Here is a 16,709-nt window from a genome sequence, read left to right on the forward strand (position 1 = left end):
ATCATTGGTCAGTGAGTGTCTGTTTAAAACGGAAGCATTCACTTTAACCTAAAGGTTATAATTTTAAGTGCATATGATTCTTAACAAAGACATTTGAAAGCAGCTGAAAAAATCTTTCAGATTTATTTCTAAGAAAATGGTTTGATGTTGTTGTTGTTGTTTTTAAACGTCTCCTTTGTGGGTCATCTTGCATCTTTATCATAGACGATCTTTGCTCCACCTCAGCAAACAAGAATTCCTGTCATAATTTCTGTAAGCACCTCCATCATCTGTAAAACCCTCCATGTTGGAGAGCTTTGAGCTCAGGCATTATTCCTGCTTTGACTTTGGTTTCTTTCTTCTTAAAGTTCAGGTGGCAGCAGTTTGTGTGCTCGTTACCATAACAGCAGATTTAATGGGCCAGCCACAGAGACCTCCAATTGTTCTCAGTATTTCCCACTGCTGCTGGAGAGAGAGGAGTTCAGCCTGACAGTTCCGAGAGGGAAGCTTTTTTTGCAATAAAGTTTTGCGGGATATGTCTGAATAATTTCATAGGAGGTGGTCAAAGGTGTTTTTATGTATATTTATTAAGTGAGATGGGGAAAGAAAACAACACAGTGATAGTAAAACTAGAACCAGGTTTCCCACTAAATATAGAAGCAAAGAAGCAATTTCCCAGGATGAGCACAGTGAAGTCAAAGAAGAGGATAAAGACGATCACATCGGACAGCAGGTCCACCACAGATAAGGACGGGACTACATGTGAGATATCAGGGAACATAATGAGGCTTTGTGTCAACTTAATGCCGGTTTTAACCTTGGCTAAGGAGACTGAGCAGGAGGAGGAAGACGAGAAAGAAGAAAGCAACACCTCCATGAGTCGACAGGGAACAGAAACCAGCAGCAGAGACCCATCTGTCAGCAAACTAGTGGAACAGAAACAAAACGCAATTGACCTCCCGTCAGGATTAACCTCAGAGAGAACAACCAAAGCAAGACTCTCACTGACTTCTCCGCCTATAAGCGAACCAAAACCATTTGATCAGAGGTCAGGCTGTCTCACTCCTCTGCCTGCCATCACTGTGCATCAACAAGCAACAACCAGCTCTGCAAAGCTTGGAGTAGAAGGCTTTGGAGGCAGTGGAGCAGTTACAGCGCAGGCTTCAGACATCAGGCCCTGGATAGACAATCCCCTGTTCTCCAAGAGTGTGAGTTAGTTTCAGATCCATTCACTGGGACATTTTCTGAACATAGTGGTTCCTGTCCTTGATGGAAGTGTATTAAACATTAAAGAGGCAGTCTACTGATTTAGCAGGTGAAGGGTTGAGGGGGAGCACCTCTCAGCCTGTAGAAATAGTAGATGTTGAGCATCAGAAAAGAAACGCAGCATGTAGCAAGCTGGGACAATGTCTAAAAGAAGTTGGCAGTTTAAAGATTGGATTGTGGGAAATGTAGGCTTCCAGTCAGGGCTTATTTAGCATGAGCATATGCCCATCTTCATATGGGACTGCACAGCATTTTTATCCTTTGTCCCTCCCGCCCCACAGCTTCAGACATTGTCCCATATTTTGAGTTTGTTCTTTTCTGTGCAGAGATCGGCTGAGGTTCAGCTTCCTGACATCACCTTGTCCAGCCTGAATGCACTGCTGCAAACTGTCACATACAGACTGAGGAAGAAGAGGAGAGGGGCCGAGGAAGGACTATGGAGACAAGACCGGACTGATCAGCTCCTCGTGGCCTTTACAGATCAGAGCAGTGTCGGGCAGCAGGATGGGAAGCGGGGCAGCGTGTACGTTTGATGGATGGTACAGTTTCCGTTAATCTTCAGGGACAGCAGTCTGTCCAGTTAGGAAGCAGAAACCCTTGTGAATGACTTTCACCTGCTTTAAGGCAGAGGAATAGAGAAGCAACAATAAGACAATAAAGGGATGTGTTTGCAGGGGATTTTCTCTAGTTTTTCCTCTACTTTATAATTCCATGTCCTTGTCACTAGTGGTAGCATGAGACGGTACCTACACATGTAGTCAAACTCCTTCAAGATGTGGTCAGAGGAGGTTTTGCTGTCTCTCTCAATATAGTTTCAAGACTGAAGGAAATACCAGGAGATGGGCCTTCGCACAAGGACAGCTGGACAGGGCAGTAGAAGGGCAGACTGTTGTCTGAAGTGGGACAGCACTGCCACAGCCCCACAGAATGACCTCCAGTGGGGCTGTTCACGGGCAGATTTTTCATCAAACTGCCAGAAATGCAGTCCACGGGGCCCTGATGTCCTGTTCTCACAGTCTAGCACCCTGCAGCTTGACTGGACTTCATCAACGATATGCCTGCTCAGGCCATTACTGACCCACTGTAAACCCGGGACTGCTGGATGATGTTCCTTCAGGTCCCGCTGAAGGACATCAGGAGGTCACAGCATCCTCATGGAGTCGCTTTCATTTGTACCAAACCAGGAGGATTCACAGTGGTTTCTGCTTCCTAACTGGACACACTGGTATCCCTGAAGTTTAACCGATTCTGTGTCACACTGTGATGATCGAGCATTCCCTTCATTTTTTTAAATATACTTTATTTACCCCAAGAAGTATAGGAATGTCTTCTAAATGCTGATTTTTATTCGTGTCGATTATTTCTTTAAGAAAATAATTTTTTTATTGACTTCATTAGTACGTAATCCACAGGAGCTGTTGACAGTCAGTGACACATAAAATCATGTCAGTTAGTTAAATTTAGTGTTAATACTCCAAGCTGAACTGAACAAATATTATCACAAGAGCAAGTTTTATGCAGGTTTGGTGTGTGTACATGTAAATATCTACACCAAATAAACGGTAAAATTTGATTTTACATTTTTTTCTCCTTTAAAACAGACGAGCTGGAAAAGACAGATCACCTGGTGCCTGCGGGGTAAACAGACAGATGAGCCTTCCTCCACTTCATCCTGCGCCCAAAGCGCCTCTCATCTTCCTCAGGACGGTGCAGCCAAACCACCTGACTGCTCAGACGCCGCAGTGACTCAACAACCACACATAACTTGCAGTATTTGAAAATTGTGCTGCAGGTCAAATATTTTTAATTTTTTCAGAACAACAGACATTCTTTTAAGCTACCATACTTCAAGGAAATAACGTACATCTTACAGCTGATATTCAAGTAGAACAGCATATTCATTCCAAAATGAGACATCCAGCTTACAGTTTCAGTTCTGCAGTATTTCAGGGCATTTCAGTATAATTGTTGATCTTTTATTAAACATTTTCTGCCTTTTTTCCAGAGTTAGACAGGAAATATAAGAGAGGCAGCTGGGAAATTACAGCACGCAGCTGTAGAAGCCTTTAAGGTTACACTACATGGACAAAAGTATTGGGAGTAAGTCTGTACTGTTGAATTAAAGCAGCTAGCCATGCCGTCCGTCTTTACAAAGATTCCCGAAAGAATGTACTGTTGGAGAGAGCTCACTGAAATTGAGCTTGGTGCAGTAACAGGACGCCACAGCCGCAGTTTGTGACATTTCTTCTCTCATAGATATCCCACAATCAGCTGTAAGTGGAGGAAGTGTTTGAGAATGACAGAAGGTCAAACTCCAAACATGGCTTTGGTTTCCCTGGCTGCTCCACTACTTTTATCCATGTAGTGCACGTGTCCTAACCACTCACCCGTCCAGCTGCCCCACATTGTTAAAAACAGGTTGCATTTTGGAATGAAATCCTTCTGATATGTCAAGTTTGTCTCATGCATATATATATATATAAATAAAATGCCATTACAGTACGGTAACATTCAGCAGCCAGTGTGTCATTTGTTAGAAACAAACAAACACATAGTTCAGAATAAAAACAGTTGTTGACTGAAGGCAATGTTTTTGTCTCACTGATTGCTCTGTTTTGTTAAATATTATTTCTTTGATTGAACGTGGAATTTTTGGCATGTTTGACATGAATTTAACGTCTACAGTGACACCTGTGCATCTCGTTTATCACGAGGTTTCCAGCTCTTTTAAGGAAAAGCAAGCAAAGTTAAGACCCCCTCCCCCAATTCATAAATAATAAGATTAGTCTGCATAATAAAAATTTGGATAAATAAAAAACATTCAGATAAAAGATATAATAAAGTTGTTTTTTACAAAACAATAAGAGGTAAATTCTCTCCTCAAAAGAGATACTGTACAGTCCTGAAACAACCCGCCTCTCAAATGCCCTCTAACCTATAAAACCACCTTAAGAATTAACATAAAACATACAGTCTGAATATTTCAGTGTTCAGACTGAAAGAATGCTTTTTGTAAAACAAAGATGAGGTTGTAATAGGTCTAATGACTGAATCCTGAGCTACACTGCTCACTGGTTTAGCAGCGACCCCTGCATAACATTCATTCAGGACAAATAAACCAATGAGGAGTGATGACACTGACACAGAAAGAGAAGACACAGTGTAAGACTAATCAACCCATATACAGCTGGTAAAATAAGTACTGAACGTGTCGCCAATTTTTGAAGTAAATCTATTTCTAAAGGTGCTATCGGCATGAAATCCTCACCAGATGTCAGTAACAACCCATCCAATCCACACATGCAAATAAATCAAACCACAGATGACAATAAATTAAGTTAATAATAAATTAAGTGTAATAATGAGAAATGACACAGGGAAAAAGTACTGAAAGTGAGATGCAAAAGGCAAAAGTCATGACATCAGCTGAAATCAGTCATTAGCAGAGATGGGCAGTAACGCGTTACTTGTAACTTGTTACGCGTTACGCGTTACGCATTGCTGTAATCCGATTACTTTTTTCAAGTAATGAGTAAAGTAAGGGATTACTATTGCAAAAACGGTAATTAGATTACCGTTACTTTCCCGTAGGAACCCTGCTTTACTGCGTTACTAAAACCGTGATTTTTTTGAGAGAATGTCTCATGACAGTGACATAAGCAAGTGCAAGATTCATGACAACAGCTGTGTGCAGATCAACAACGGACAATATATTGAGTGCGGGAGAGAGTATGAGCATGCAGCGTTTAAAGCGTGGAAGTACTGACCTTACTTTGAGTTTGATTCCATAAAAAGTGACAAAAACATTAGTGTCCGTTGTGCGTGGGAAGAGAACTTCTTTTTACAGCGAAACCCCCCCCCAAACTTCCAAGCAAGCACCGAGTGCGCTACAACGTAATGGGAAATTCACAGAGAAACTGCCGTATCCTTCCACTGACCGCTGCGGCACACCTGCACCAGGACAAACCTCCGCCTACCGCACTCCTGCTTTACAGGTGAAAATAGAGCAAAAGGACCGCTAGTCTTTGACTTTATTTATTTTCTGCTGTGTTTTACTTGCATCTATTTGAAAGACTGAGTGTAAACACACACAAAAAAATTATTTTATGTGCTGGAATGTGCAGAAAATAAGTTTAAATGTTAAACAAATTTCTTCCAGTCAGAGAATGTTGCATATAATTAAATTTTTGCTTGATGCATGAAGTTAAAAGATTAAAACTAATAACACAAGTTTTAAAGAGGGACTTTTCCATTTGATTACATTTTGTATGATGGATTGTGCAGAAAGTAGAATTTGGCTGAAAGATCTATCGCTTTATCACCTATTCAGGTTGTAAATTGTGTAAAAAGTAACTAAGTAACTAAGTAATTAATTACTTTTGAAAATAAGTAATCAGTAAAGTAACTGGATTGCTTTTTTGGGGAAGTAATCAGTAATTAGTTACTGATTACTTTTTTCAAGTAACTTGACCAACACTGGTCATTAGTAATTTGCCACTTAGTGCAAATGAATATCAGCTGGTTCAGTTCTAACTGATGGCCTATAAAATGTGTCTCATTACCAAGCTGTCATACAAGAAACATCTCATGACGGGTAAAACCAATGAGATCTGTCAAGACCGTCACATGCTTGTTGTTGCTAAACATACTGATGGGATTGTTACAGAAGAATTTTTAAACTACTGACGGGTCCAGTGAGCACTGTTGGGGCCATAATCGTGAAGTGGAAAGGACATAATTCCACCACAAACCAGTCACAACCAGTGGCTCTTTGCAAGACTTCAGACAGAGGAGCGAAAAGGATGATCAGAAGAGTTCTCCAAGATCTGCAAGAAGACCTGAAATCAGCAGGTACAATGTGGATGCACTCATCCATAATGGCCTATATGCATCCTTTTTTTTTAACAAAGTATTAAATCCATTTCAGTAACCGTGTTCAGCACTTTTTCCCTGTGTAATTTCTCATTATCACACAAAACATAATTTGTGGACATCTATTGTTTGATATGGTACGGTATAGTTTTACTGTCATCTGGTGAGGATTTCAGCAGCACCTTTAGAAATATATTTACTCAGAAAACTGATGCTTTCTGTACTTATTTTACTCGCTGTGGAGGGTAAAGAGTTACAGATGAAAGAGCTGAGCAAGGCACCGAAGTCATTACCACAAAAAGGACCTTCGGTTGTTTCTTTTAAAGCTTCTACTCTGTTTTTCTCAGACAGTAACATTTCAGTCCACTTGTCCACTGCCGTTTTCTTACTGATGGACTTTAAAGTGCTCATTTGTTCATGTCCCTGTGAAGACATTGCAGCATTCAAATGACGATACAGAGGGGAAGATGAAGCTTTTGTTTGTCTTTGGTCCGCTCATTTAGTGCCAGTCCGCTTCATAGCGTGCTCTCCTCTGAGTTGCTGCCGACTATAAAGAGAACAGAGGGATCTTTGCTGGAACTCTCTGCTCTGCGTTTCGACCCACGAGATTTGCCTGGTTCTCCCTGAACATCGCTGTTACTGCCGTCTGATTCAGTGCTGGCCCTGCGGCTCACCTTAGCCACCTCCTGGGCCATTTTCTCTGGCTGTGGTAGTGCGCGCATTGCCACAGAGCCAGATTTGCTTTTGCTAGATTTTTCTTTTTTCGGCTTACCCGCCTTTGACTTGCTGTCAGATGATTTCCCAGGTAGGTGTGGACTTTTGCTTGGTTGAGGAGGAACAATTGGTGGTTGCGGTTTATTGACGGGAGGATTAACTCTGTGCTCGGGTGCGTTTGGCTGTACTGTCCCGTTACTGACGACCACATCTGTGAGGCAGTCGTCATCAGTCTGATCCTTGGCAAAGTTGACAAACACCTACAAAAGGTAAGGGGCTTTAGTATCACTGAGACTTATTCTTTCTTTACTAACCCAAGTCTTGTTTAATTATGACCAAGCTTTAAAGTGGGATTTGGCAGATCGGGTATCGCAGCGCCACATGTGGAGAAAATCACTAAGAAAGAATCACTTGGCTCCACTTACACGGGATCACAGGCCATGAGACTTACACCACCCATTTTGCAGAAATGGTCATTTTCCAAAACACTAAAGAGGTTTTAAACCTTCATCACAGCCCTCACCTGGTCCAGCGTGGTCTGTGAAATGGAGAAATCAACGATGCCCAGCTCCTCGTAGTTGTTTGCCAGCACGTCGAAGACGCGAGCGAGGCAGCAGGCGTGCGAAGGTAGCTGGTACTGCAGGACATTCTGGTGCCGCTCCTTCAGCTCAATACTAGGAAAACACTCCTTCATGTAGGCGCTGACGGGACACGAGTCAGGGTCCGATTTGGTGTCTGCCAAACGAAGGATGATGGTGTATCCATCACCAAACCTGAAAGACGGGAAGGAACGAAGCACGTGATTCACGACTGTTACATGAGAAGATAAACTTCTCAGATCCTGACCTCTTCACGAATTTGTTCACCTTCCGTTTGGAAAGGGTCAAGGCTATTTGCGGTACTTTTTTCAGTATTAAGTCAGAACTGGGGGTGAAATGCAAAACACTACAGGATGCACTTTCAGCCTGTCTAATGTAGACAACACACCAGACATTAAATCAGGGAGAAGTGCAGCGTTTCGTAGAGGTAAGTGGATATTGTTTAGCTGGTATCGGATCGTATGCCTATGTTTGCTGTATCGCACTAGCGTTTGGTTACCTGTTCTTCAGGTGCTGCACAGACCCAAGACACCGAAACCTGCCGTTGACCATGATGGCCATCCTGGTGCAAAGTGCCTCGCACTCCTCCATGCTGACAATACAAACATTTAGAGACAGCAGTAAATATTTTGCCTTTACAATACAAAACTCCATCGGGAATGAAATAAAGCTGATCCGATTGGTACCTGTGTGAGGTTAGCACTACAGCTCTCCCCTCTTTGGTGACACTGAGAATGCAGTTCCACAAAAATCTTTTGGCTTTTGGGTCCATGCCAGTGGTGGGCTCATCCTGACAAAAGGTGGTGGGGGAGCATAGAGGAGATATGGAGTGAGATAAGTTAGGAATATTTTAAGGATGAAGGTCTTTCAATAATAACCGCATCATCTTTTCTATTAAGCTGAATCATCACCAGGAATATGACAGGTGGAGACCCGATGAGGGAGATAGCTGTGGAGAGTTTCCTCTTGTTGCCCCCGCTGTAGCCTCCAGCCTCCTGATCTGCATACTGAGTAAGCCCCAGCTTCTTCACACCCCACTGCGCCACCTAGAGAACAGCAGAGAAACTGCTGACTGTGGCCAAACTTGATACTTCACCTCTTGAAATAACATTTAAAGATGACAAAACCTAGATTTTTACGATGGCCACATATTTAGCTAAATAAAAACACCAACTCTTCAGCATATCTTCCTTCATAAAACTCTAGCTTGGGAATTTTACACCACCTTAGAGACGAACTCCTCTGGCACCCCCCGCAGGCGGGCGTACAGCTCCAGATGTTCCCGACCCGTGAGCAGGTCGCTGATGGCATCGAACTGTGGGCAGTAACCCATCAGCTGGTGGACCCGCTCCATTTCTGTCAGCACACTGAGAGCAGAGAAATAGCTGATGCAATGTCTGTGGTTTGGTACGATAGTAGTTCTGTAGGGGCTGAAGTCACTGCAGCAGACACGCTTCGTACCTGTGCTGGCTGAGGAAAGCCTCTCCATGAGTGACAGGTGTATCTCCAGTCAGCATCCGAAATGTTGACGTCTTCCCAGCTCCGTTGACCCCAAGCAGCCCGAAACACTGGACGGCAGAGACATAAGAGCAGCATGCTACAAACATCTCTATTTATATAGACACAGCTCAGTTATTAAGTCATAAGATAACAGAAGCTTTTACTAGCAGAAGCAACTATAGAAAAAGTAGAAGGTCCATTACTAGTAACGATGGTATTTTTAGAAACTGCAGCACTACATGTGAAAGTATAAATAGCAGTTACAGTGGTGAAAAGCAGTACCTCAAGTTGCATTTACAATATCATAAAACAGTCCCTGTGATAATGTGGCTGTAACTACATGGATAAAGAACACAGAGCTGATAGCCAAAGGTGGTGTGTGTGTCTTCACAATCACTGGTGCGCAGATCCCTCACCTCGCTGCGAGGAATCCCGAGGCAAAGACGGTCTACGGCAGGCTTTCTGCCGGCTTTATAAACCTGAACAACAAGAAGCTTATTTGTTACACTTTTAAGCTGAAATTCACAACTCAGTGTCAGTGTAGGAGGAGGACAGCTCATCAGTGAGAGTCTCTCGAATGAAAAACATTTAGCTGCAGTAGAGTTAATTAGTGACCTAAACAAGTTCAGCGTTTACATTTTCCTGCACGTTGTACCTTGCTCAGGTCGATCATGGTGAGGATGTCTGAGTGTGCTTTCCCACTTTTGACCCTCTCTCGCTCTCTCGCAACATCCTCATCCTCTGGACCAAGAGGAGGCAACTCGGGCTTAGTCCACCAAGGCCTGAACAAACACACAAGCAACCAACTCACAGATCCCACTTTTATTTGATTTCAGAATTTCTATCCATTAAACTGACACACTTGCACAGCAGCAATAAGAGGAAGGAAAAGGGAAACAACCTGAGAAACAACGAAGGTTAAAAATAGAGATTTTTACCTGTAGCGGATGAAGAATTTGTACTGAAGGAGTATGGTAAAGATGAAGAAGACGACACCTTCTACTGCCATTGCAAAAAGGTTCTTTCCTACAAAGTCCCACTGAAGGGGGTCCAGGCTTGGTTTGGTACCTGGAGGAGAGACACTACATATGTATTTCTATACCTTTTTATACTTATGCATCTATATTTAGTCTTTGTAAGAGCAAATAACTCTTTTGAGGTTGACTAATATTCAATTCAATTCAATTTTATTTATATAGTGCCAAATCACAACAAAAGTCGCCTAAAGGCGCTTCATAGATACAGAGAAAAACCCAACAATCATATGACCCCCTATGAGCAAGCACTTTGGCAACAGTGGGAAGGAAAAACTCCCTTTTAACAGGAAGAAACCTCTGGCAGAACCAGGCTCAGGGAGGGGTGGCCATCTGCTGTGACCGGTTGGGGCGAGTATATAATATGTACCCAGTCTTTTGAAGGCGTCCACCATGGCCTGGTTTTTGGCCATGTCGATAAGTCCTCGTCCCAAACAGAAATGAGGGAAGATTAAAAACACCTTCTTCAGGATTCTGTTCACCTCGTTCAGATACTGGAAAGACAAAATCATTCACATATGATGGATTAGTTAAAGGTGCATTAAACAAAATTATGTTTCTACTGCAGAGAAATATTTTAAGGAACATTTCCTTAGTTAAGAAAATGTAAAACAAGAGGGTTAAAAGCATAGTTACTGTTATTTACATATATTTATGCCTTACTTATTCCTAGAACACAGGTGAAGAAGTAATTGAACTTCGCGCCTGCCTATAATTTACCTCATCTACAAACAGCTCCAGGACGAAGGTGGCGATGCTGCCGTTGATTCCAATGAAGAGGTTGATGGAGGTCAAAAATACATAAGCTGTGCTTGGGACAGTGAACACAAAGGATGCTGGGTACATAAGAGGGGTTATGGACCACCCGTAGAACAGGAGGAGCAGGATAAGAGCGGGCAGGTTGGTCTCAGAAACGTATGACTGCTGCTGGAAACTGATGAAAATCAGCACCACCATGATAGCAGGAATGGTGTAGTTTAACTGGAAACAAAGAAAAAAAGGAAAACTATCCTAAGCCTGGATTTTTATCTAGTCGAGTATGTGATGATAGTCTAAAGGCCTTTACACACCTGACATGTAAAATCTGTACAAATATTTCGTTTTAAAAATGTTTCTGGGACGATTCTCAATGCAACTATTCATGCTCAGTAATTTCCCTGGACATTTATTTTTTTTAATACTGAGCTTGAATTTTCTGATTTCTTTGGGTCTGAATAAACGGCATTGATCAATGTGACCCCTGCATTTGGCAACAAGAGCGCTCGTAGCTCAAAACATGCACCGGTATTGGATCCACAAACAGTAAAATAATACTATTTTACTTCAGACACACAGCTAGACGCTTCTCCAGGTCAATCAGGTCTCTGAACTTATGTCTTCCTCAGATGTGGAAGCCAACGAGAGCTCAAACTGTCCCACCGACATCCTGAAATGTGTGGGAAAGCACCGTGATACAGCTGCAACTCCTGGATCAAACCGTGAAATCTGTTTCTTCCTTGTCTTGTTCAGAAACATCAGGACCAGCTCATCATCGCTCAATGCTGTGTGTAATGGTCTTTACAGTGACAGTACCCTTTACAGTAGTAAATGGATTGATGAAACTTCCTGACTTACACTGATGCATACAAATCTGTCTGAGTGAGGACAGTTAACTTCTATCTCGAGCTGTACTGACCATGTCCCAGGTAAAATTGGCTAGCCAGTAGAGAATCGGTTTGACCCCGCTGACAAACTGCAGGTGTTTAGCTTTGCTGACTCGCTCCTCGATCAGAAAAAGGACGAAACTGGCCGGCACGAAGGACATGGCAAAGATCACACAGATGGAAACCAGGACATCCACCGATGTAGTCATCCTGAAGGAGAAAGCAGAGAAAAACACATCAGAGGACTGTGGACCTCTTTATTTAAAATAAATTTGTTTACAACAGTGCACAGAGTTTAAGTCCACTCTAATCTCCCCCCTCACATAAACAGAACTAATACAACGAGCACAAGAGCCAAACTGGTGAACTTGAACTCTCCACAGCAGTGAACTAACATGGCTACTTCGGTGAGCTGCTCCTTGGTGAGGTTGAGTGGGTGATTGTAGGCAGTGATGCCGTGCTCCCTCCTCTCAGGACCTGGCGGCAGACTCGCTCTCAGCAGGCCGTTGTTCATCACATTGACAAATGACACCATGGCGTGCCAGCCTTTGTTGTTGTACCACACCTGAGCACAGAAAAGAGAGCGTTTGAGCTGACACAAATATCTGGACCCATCACCTACATCGCTTTCTTTAAAGTCTGTGGAAAAACAAACAGAAGACCCAAAGACAGATAAAAAGACGCTCATTTACCTTCACATTGTTTTCACTGTTCAGCCCTCCTAAGACCTCTGGGAGTCTGTGCAGCAGGTTTCCCAGTGAACTGTTCTGTGATGAAGCAAAAAGCACACTCTCAGTGTTGACTGCTTTAATGGGGAATCATGTGGTGTGGGGGATGGTGGGTGAGGCTTTTTATTGTTATTAGCCGGTGCTCTGGTCAGGACTAGCTTTTCCTGGCACCAGCAGTAGAACTTCCAGCCCTTTTAAATATTTTAATTCCATTTTCCCTGCTAGTCTCTCTGTAAAGGTAGAAAAAGAAATTAGTCTTATTAAAGCATTCATCTTAAGGCTCTCTGTACCTGTGGGACTCGGAAACGAGTCCTGATGGCCATGACCGAGTCTTGGAGATATTGGGTTTGAGATACAGCTCTGCCTCCGAGGGAGAAGCCTCCGTATCTGTGATACATTTTAGAAATAATACAAAGGTGGTTCAACCGAGTTCATTTAAAACAGTTCAAAGCATTTAAAGAAACATCACAGTTAAATAGAGCAGATATTTTGTATATAAGTGTAATTTAACAGCTTACCTGAATTCATTCACCCACTTCTTGGTTTTTAGGCTATTAAAGGCAGAGAGAGAGAGAGAGAGACAAGCAATCACAGAGTTACAATCATGATGGAAAAATGCAAGTCAGTCAAAGTTTATGAAGACATTTATGAATACTGTGAAGTGTTCGGTCAATTGGGATCAAAATAAATGATAGCTATATGTATATTTTTATTGTATTGAGTTAACGAAGTACCTTTTCTTAAGGATTTGAGAGTAGGTCTTCACCAGGTAATCTGAGATGTTATAACTTGTCAGATTTTGCAGGATGTCTCCAGTCGGCCTTTTAATCTGAAAAATAAAAAACTGCAATGGGTCAGTTGAAAGCACTGGGGTCCAGTACAGTATAGACGTAGTCTACAGTATTTAACGAAAACCAACATTTCATGACAAAAATTCAGATAATGTTGGTTCTGTTATGAGTTAACTGGTGATATTTTCTGATGGTGCAGAGATCGGATCACTGATCACTGTGTTACAGTAAATCAGTCCTGATTGGATCCCGCGCTGACCTGTGGAGGCGGAAGCCCTCCAGCACCATCAGGACACTCGGGGAGCATTCGGTAGACGTCTTCTGTGCTACACTGACATTCAGGTGAGGGTCTATCTCTGCTCCAGTTGCCTCTGCTGAACATGTCCCAGGTAGAGTAAGATAACTGTGGCCTCATGAATAAACCACCCCGCCCAGCTTCACACTGAAGATCCCTGCAGGGAGAAGACAGTTTTGGTGTCATAGTCATCGATGTGCAGTGAAAATATTTAAAAAAAGTATGCAGATTTACTCAAATCTATATGTTTACTTATAGAGAGATGCAATTTCAGCTGAATGCCACTGGAGGTTTTATATTGTCTAACCACTCTGTAACCAAACTAAAACCGACACTTTCTGAAAACCTGAGGAAAACGTGCATAGATTTTAGCCACAGCAGTAATATCTGTGTAAGGAAAATAAATATTTTCTGGTGCCTAATACACTGTATTTAACATCATGATGTCTCAGGACCACAAGTCCTTTACTAGTCCTTTAAGTATCTTTACTACTGTCTCCATAAATTCCACTGAAACCAGTTCAATGGGATGATCTTACGTCATATTGTCCTCCTTTTCCATGCACTTGGTACCAAATCCAGGCTGGTCAAGGAGAGCTTCAAGCAGATTCTCCAAGGCTGGGTTTCCAGGATCATCGTTGCTGTGAATATAAAAACAGAGATGAAAGAATTCCTCAATAATATGCTCAATAACAGAAACAAAATGCCAAGAGAGGAAAACAAAAGGGAGCTTTTGTAGGCAGTTACCTGAAGAAGGTGTACTGCTCGCCGTACATCCAGGGATGCAACTGCAGGGCAGGGTACTTCCCAAAAGGAGGAACAATAAGGCTGAAGAGCAGGGCGATCAGCACAAATACAGCAGGGAGAACGATCTGAGGCACAAATCAAGACGTCCTTAAAGATATCCGTCTATGTTTCAGAATAACTATCATTCTGCAACATATAGCTAATGACAAGCAGCTAATTTCAAAGAAAAAGGCATAGTGGTAGAAGTGGGTGGATATTTTAGTCAGCTGCTGACAGATAGTCTAACCTGGGCAAAGATTCCCCGACGGCTCCTCCGAGCGTAAAGCCAGCGTTTGATGAAGAGCGCTCTCAGCTGCTGCCATGTCAGCCACCAGCCGGTTGCAGGCACCCCACCGTGGCCATCGCCATTCAGCAGGTCTGTCTCCTGAGGTTCTGCTGACAAGAAAAACATAATGTGAGAACCTGGACTGTTAATGTACATTTAACTGATAAATACTTGGACCTAGACACGTCCAAATAAACCAGAGAAAAAAACTGTCATAATTTACGTCTACTTTTTTTGCATTTCACTTATATTCTACTGAAAAAAATCAATCTCATCTAATAATTATTTTCAGCCAGTTGTGAGCTGAGAATACCTTTTCTATGAGGCTTTTTCCTTCCTGGCAGCATTTTGGAAACAAACAGTCACAAGAGGAAACAGAACACTTGCATGTGCATGATATGTGATATGTGTGTGATTGTGTGCGTGTACACACACACCTGTTTCTGCTTCATCTAGAGGATGGCCATCAGTTCCCTGTCCTGACGGCTGCTGGCTGTGGGGTGATTCAGGCTGCACCTCTGCTTCAGTGTCCACACCTGTCTCCTCTGCCACCCGCAGAAAGATCTGGAAAAGACTTTATATTTAAATCCTCCGTACATGCACAACAAGGCACTCTTTCAAAGAGTGTGAAAACGAAAACAAAGAAACAATAAATAAACCCCACAACATTTTATTTGTGGAAACTGTGGAAATCTAAAATGTCTTAAAGGACATTTGACACTCTACTCTGTTGCAGGAGTTTCTTATAAAAACTCAGCCAAAGCAATTTTAAGTTCAAACTGAGGCATTTCCTTAACGGTGTAAGCTGCAGACAGCAGGTGGCAGTGAAGGGAGCATCCAGAAACTTTGCAAAGGAGCAGAGAGTGAGAAGGTAAATCATGCAAATGTGACTTATCAGGCGCCACAAATCTGCTAACAGTGCTAATCGAAGGCTAATGTTAAGCCTGTTACTGGCACGCCAGCTCCACAAGTATCCAGCCTTCCTGAAGAGACAGATAATACGCCATTAGATCCGTTTACCTTTACGTCACCCTTGTGGATTGTGCATTCACTATATTGATTACTGTGTAATAGGAGATTTTTATACTAGTTTTATCACAACCAAGCACTCACTGACCTAGTTTTATATTTTCCAGTGATGTAACTGGGAAATGTAACTGTAACATTGTCTCACCTCCTCCAGCGTGCTGTCTGACAGCCCGTAGCTGCTGATTCCCAGTTCAGTCAGTCTCTGGTCCAGTGCGATCAGTAGGATGGCCAGGCTGGTGTCTTTGGCGGCCGTCTGTGGCAGGTTGATCACCGCCTCACGTCTAGACTCCTGCACCAGTCTGGCACCAGGGATGTGGTGTTGAACCAGCGACAGCAAAGCTGCCAGATCTGCCATGAAGATGATGATGAATGTGATTTTAAATTGCTTCTAAAGATGTTTTCAAACGTGCACTCAACATTTTCAGTCTCTCCTATTGTAAGCTACATATTCAAAGCTACACATAAACCCGACAAAATGCAACTTCATATGTTTAATGCAAAACAGGAGGAAGTCCACGGACACAGCCCACGACTAAATAGTTTGTAGAACCAGCTTAACAGCAAGAAATGGAAATAACCATTTTCTATAAGACTTTATCAGTCTCTCAAATTGTTGTGGGTGAATTTTAAACCCACTTTTATTACAAAATGCTTTAGTTCATTGATGTTTGTGTGCATTCATTTATGCACAGGTCACAGCATTTCAATCAGGTTGAGGTCTGGACTTGGCGAGTGCAAAGCCTCGATTCTTCAGTTTTTCAGCTGTTCTGTTGTCCTGAGATCATTGTCTTGTTTTGACCAAGCTTTTGGTGTGATGGCCACATCCTGTGGCTTCAAAATAAGCTCAAATCATCACTCCTCCACCACTGTGCTGACAGTTGATATGAGGTGTTTGTACTGAAATGTCAAATGTGGCGCTAATATCTTTGTTTCGGTCTCATCTGCAACTGATAATTGCAGTTTCTTTGCTCCAGACCAACAAACCACCAAAACGTCTGCTTTTACATTGGTGCTCAACCTTGCTAATGATCAATTAATGTAGTTTACACTCACATGAGCTGCTATCCTCACTTCCCAGCCCGGTGTCTTCACTCAGTGACGAGTCGCTGTCCTGAAACATAGAGCAGAGGACGGTTCTTTCAGTACTCCACATTTCTGTGCTTTCTTTAAACTTATGTACAAATTAT

The 16,709-nt window shown here is 42.6% G+C and overlaps 2 protein-coding genes across 3 annotated transcripts in view; one reads left to right on the forward strand and one right to left on the reverse strand.

Moving 5' to 3' along the window:
• LOC148098629 (uncharacterized) lies at positions 1–3,788 on the forward strand. Of its 2 annotated transcripts, XM_087852731.1 has the most exons (4): positions 1–252; positions 353–1,187; positions 1,572–1,768; positions 2,847–3,788. In XM_087852731.1, exons 2-4 carry the CDS (start codon positions 576–578, stop codon positions 2,989–2,991), a joined length of 954 nt encoding a protein of 317 aa, XP_087708857.1. In that variant the 5' UTR covers positions 1–252; positions 353–575; the 3' UTR covers positions 2,992–3,788. The 2 variants fall into 2 exon arrangements, with proteins under 2 accessions (XP_087708857.1, XP_087708858.1); XM_087852732.1 differs by having other exon boundaries at positions 1–1,187; positions 1,572–1,784; positions 2,847–2,935.
• abca7 (ATP binding cassette subfamily A member 7) overlaps positions 3,033–16,709 on the reverse strand; it is a 27,711-nt gene continuing 14,034 nt past the window's right edge. Inside the window, exons 24-49 of the mRNA XM_087852730.1 lie at positions 16,576–16,633; positions 15,668–15,870; positions 14,931–15,057; positions 14,807–14,830; positions 14,455–14,603; positions 14,169–14,293; positions 13,961–14,062; positions 13,386–13,578; positions 13,070–13,164; positions 12,854–12,886; positions 12,626–12,722; positions 12,300–12,374; positions 12,003–12,172; positions 11,640–11,817; positions 10,685–10,945; positions 10,335–10,458; positions 9,869–9,998; positions 9,586–9,712; positions 9,347–9,409; positions 8,892–8,998; positions 8,656–8,797; positions 8,342–8,476; positions 8,117–8,220; positions 7,930–8,022; positions 7,355–7,604; positions 3,033–7,091 (exon numbers count right to left, since the gene is read on the reverse strand). Coding sequence (XP_087708856.1) covers positions 6,633–7,091; positions 7,355–7,604; positions 7,930–8,022; positions 8,117–8,220; positions 8,342–8,476; positions 8,656–8,797; positions 8,892–8,998; positions 9,347–9,409; positions 9,586–9,712; positions 9,869–9,998; positions 10,335–10,458; positions 10,685–10,945; positions 11,640–11,817; positions 12,003–12,172; positions 12,300–12,374; positions 12,626–12,722; positions 12,854–12,886; positions 13,070–13,164; positions 13,386–13,578; positions 13,961–14,062; positions 14,169–14,293; positions 14,455–14,603; positions 14,807–14,830; positions 14,931–15,057; positions 15,668–15,870; positions 16,576–16,633 — 3,624 coding nt within the window. The 3' untranslated portion in view covers positions 3,033–6,632. The remainder of the gene's footprint in view (positions 7,092–7,354; positions 7,605–7,929; positions 8,023–8,116; positions 8,221–8,341; positions 8,477–8,655; positions 8,798–8,891; positions 8,999–9,346; positions 9,410–9,585; positions 9,713–9,868; positions 9,999–10,334; positions 10,459–10,684; positions 10,946–11,639; positions 11,818–12,002; positions 12,173–12,299; positions 12,375–12,625; positions 12,723–12,853; positions 12,887–13,069; positions 13,165–13,385; positions 13,579–13,960; positions 14,063–14,168; positions 14,294–14,454; positions 14,604–14,806; positions 14,831–14,930; positions 15,058–15,667; positions 15,871–16,575; positions 16,634–16,709) is intronic.

Source organism: Neolamprologus brichardi, chromosome 15, assembly GCF_056152115.1.
Source record: "Neolamprologus brichardi isolate AB-2024 chromosome 15, ASM5615211v1, whole genome shotgun sequence".
Classification (NCBI taxonomy): Eukaryota; Metazoa; Chordata; class Actinopteri; order Cichliformes; family Cichlidae; genus Neolamprologus; species Neolamprologus brichardi.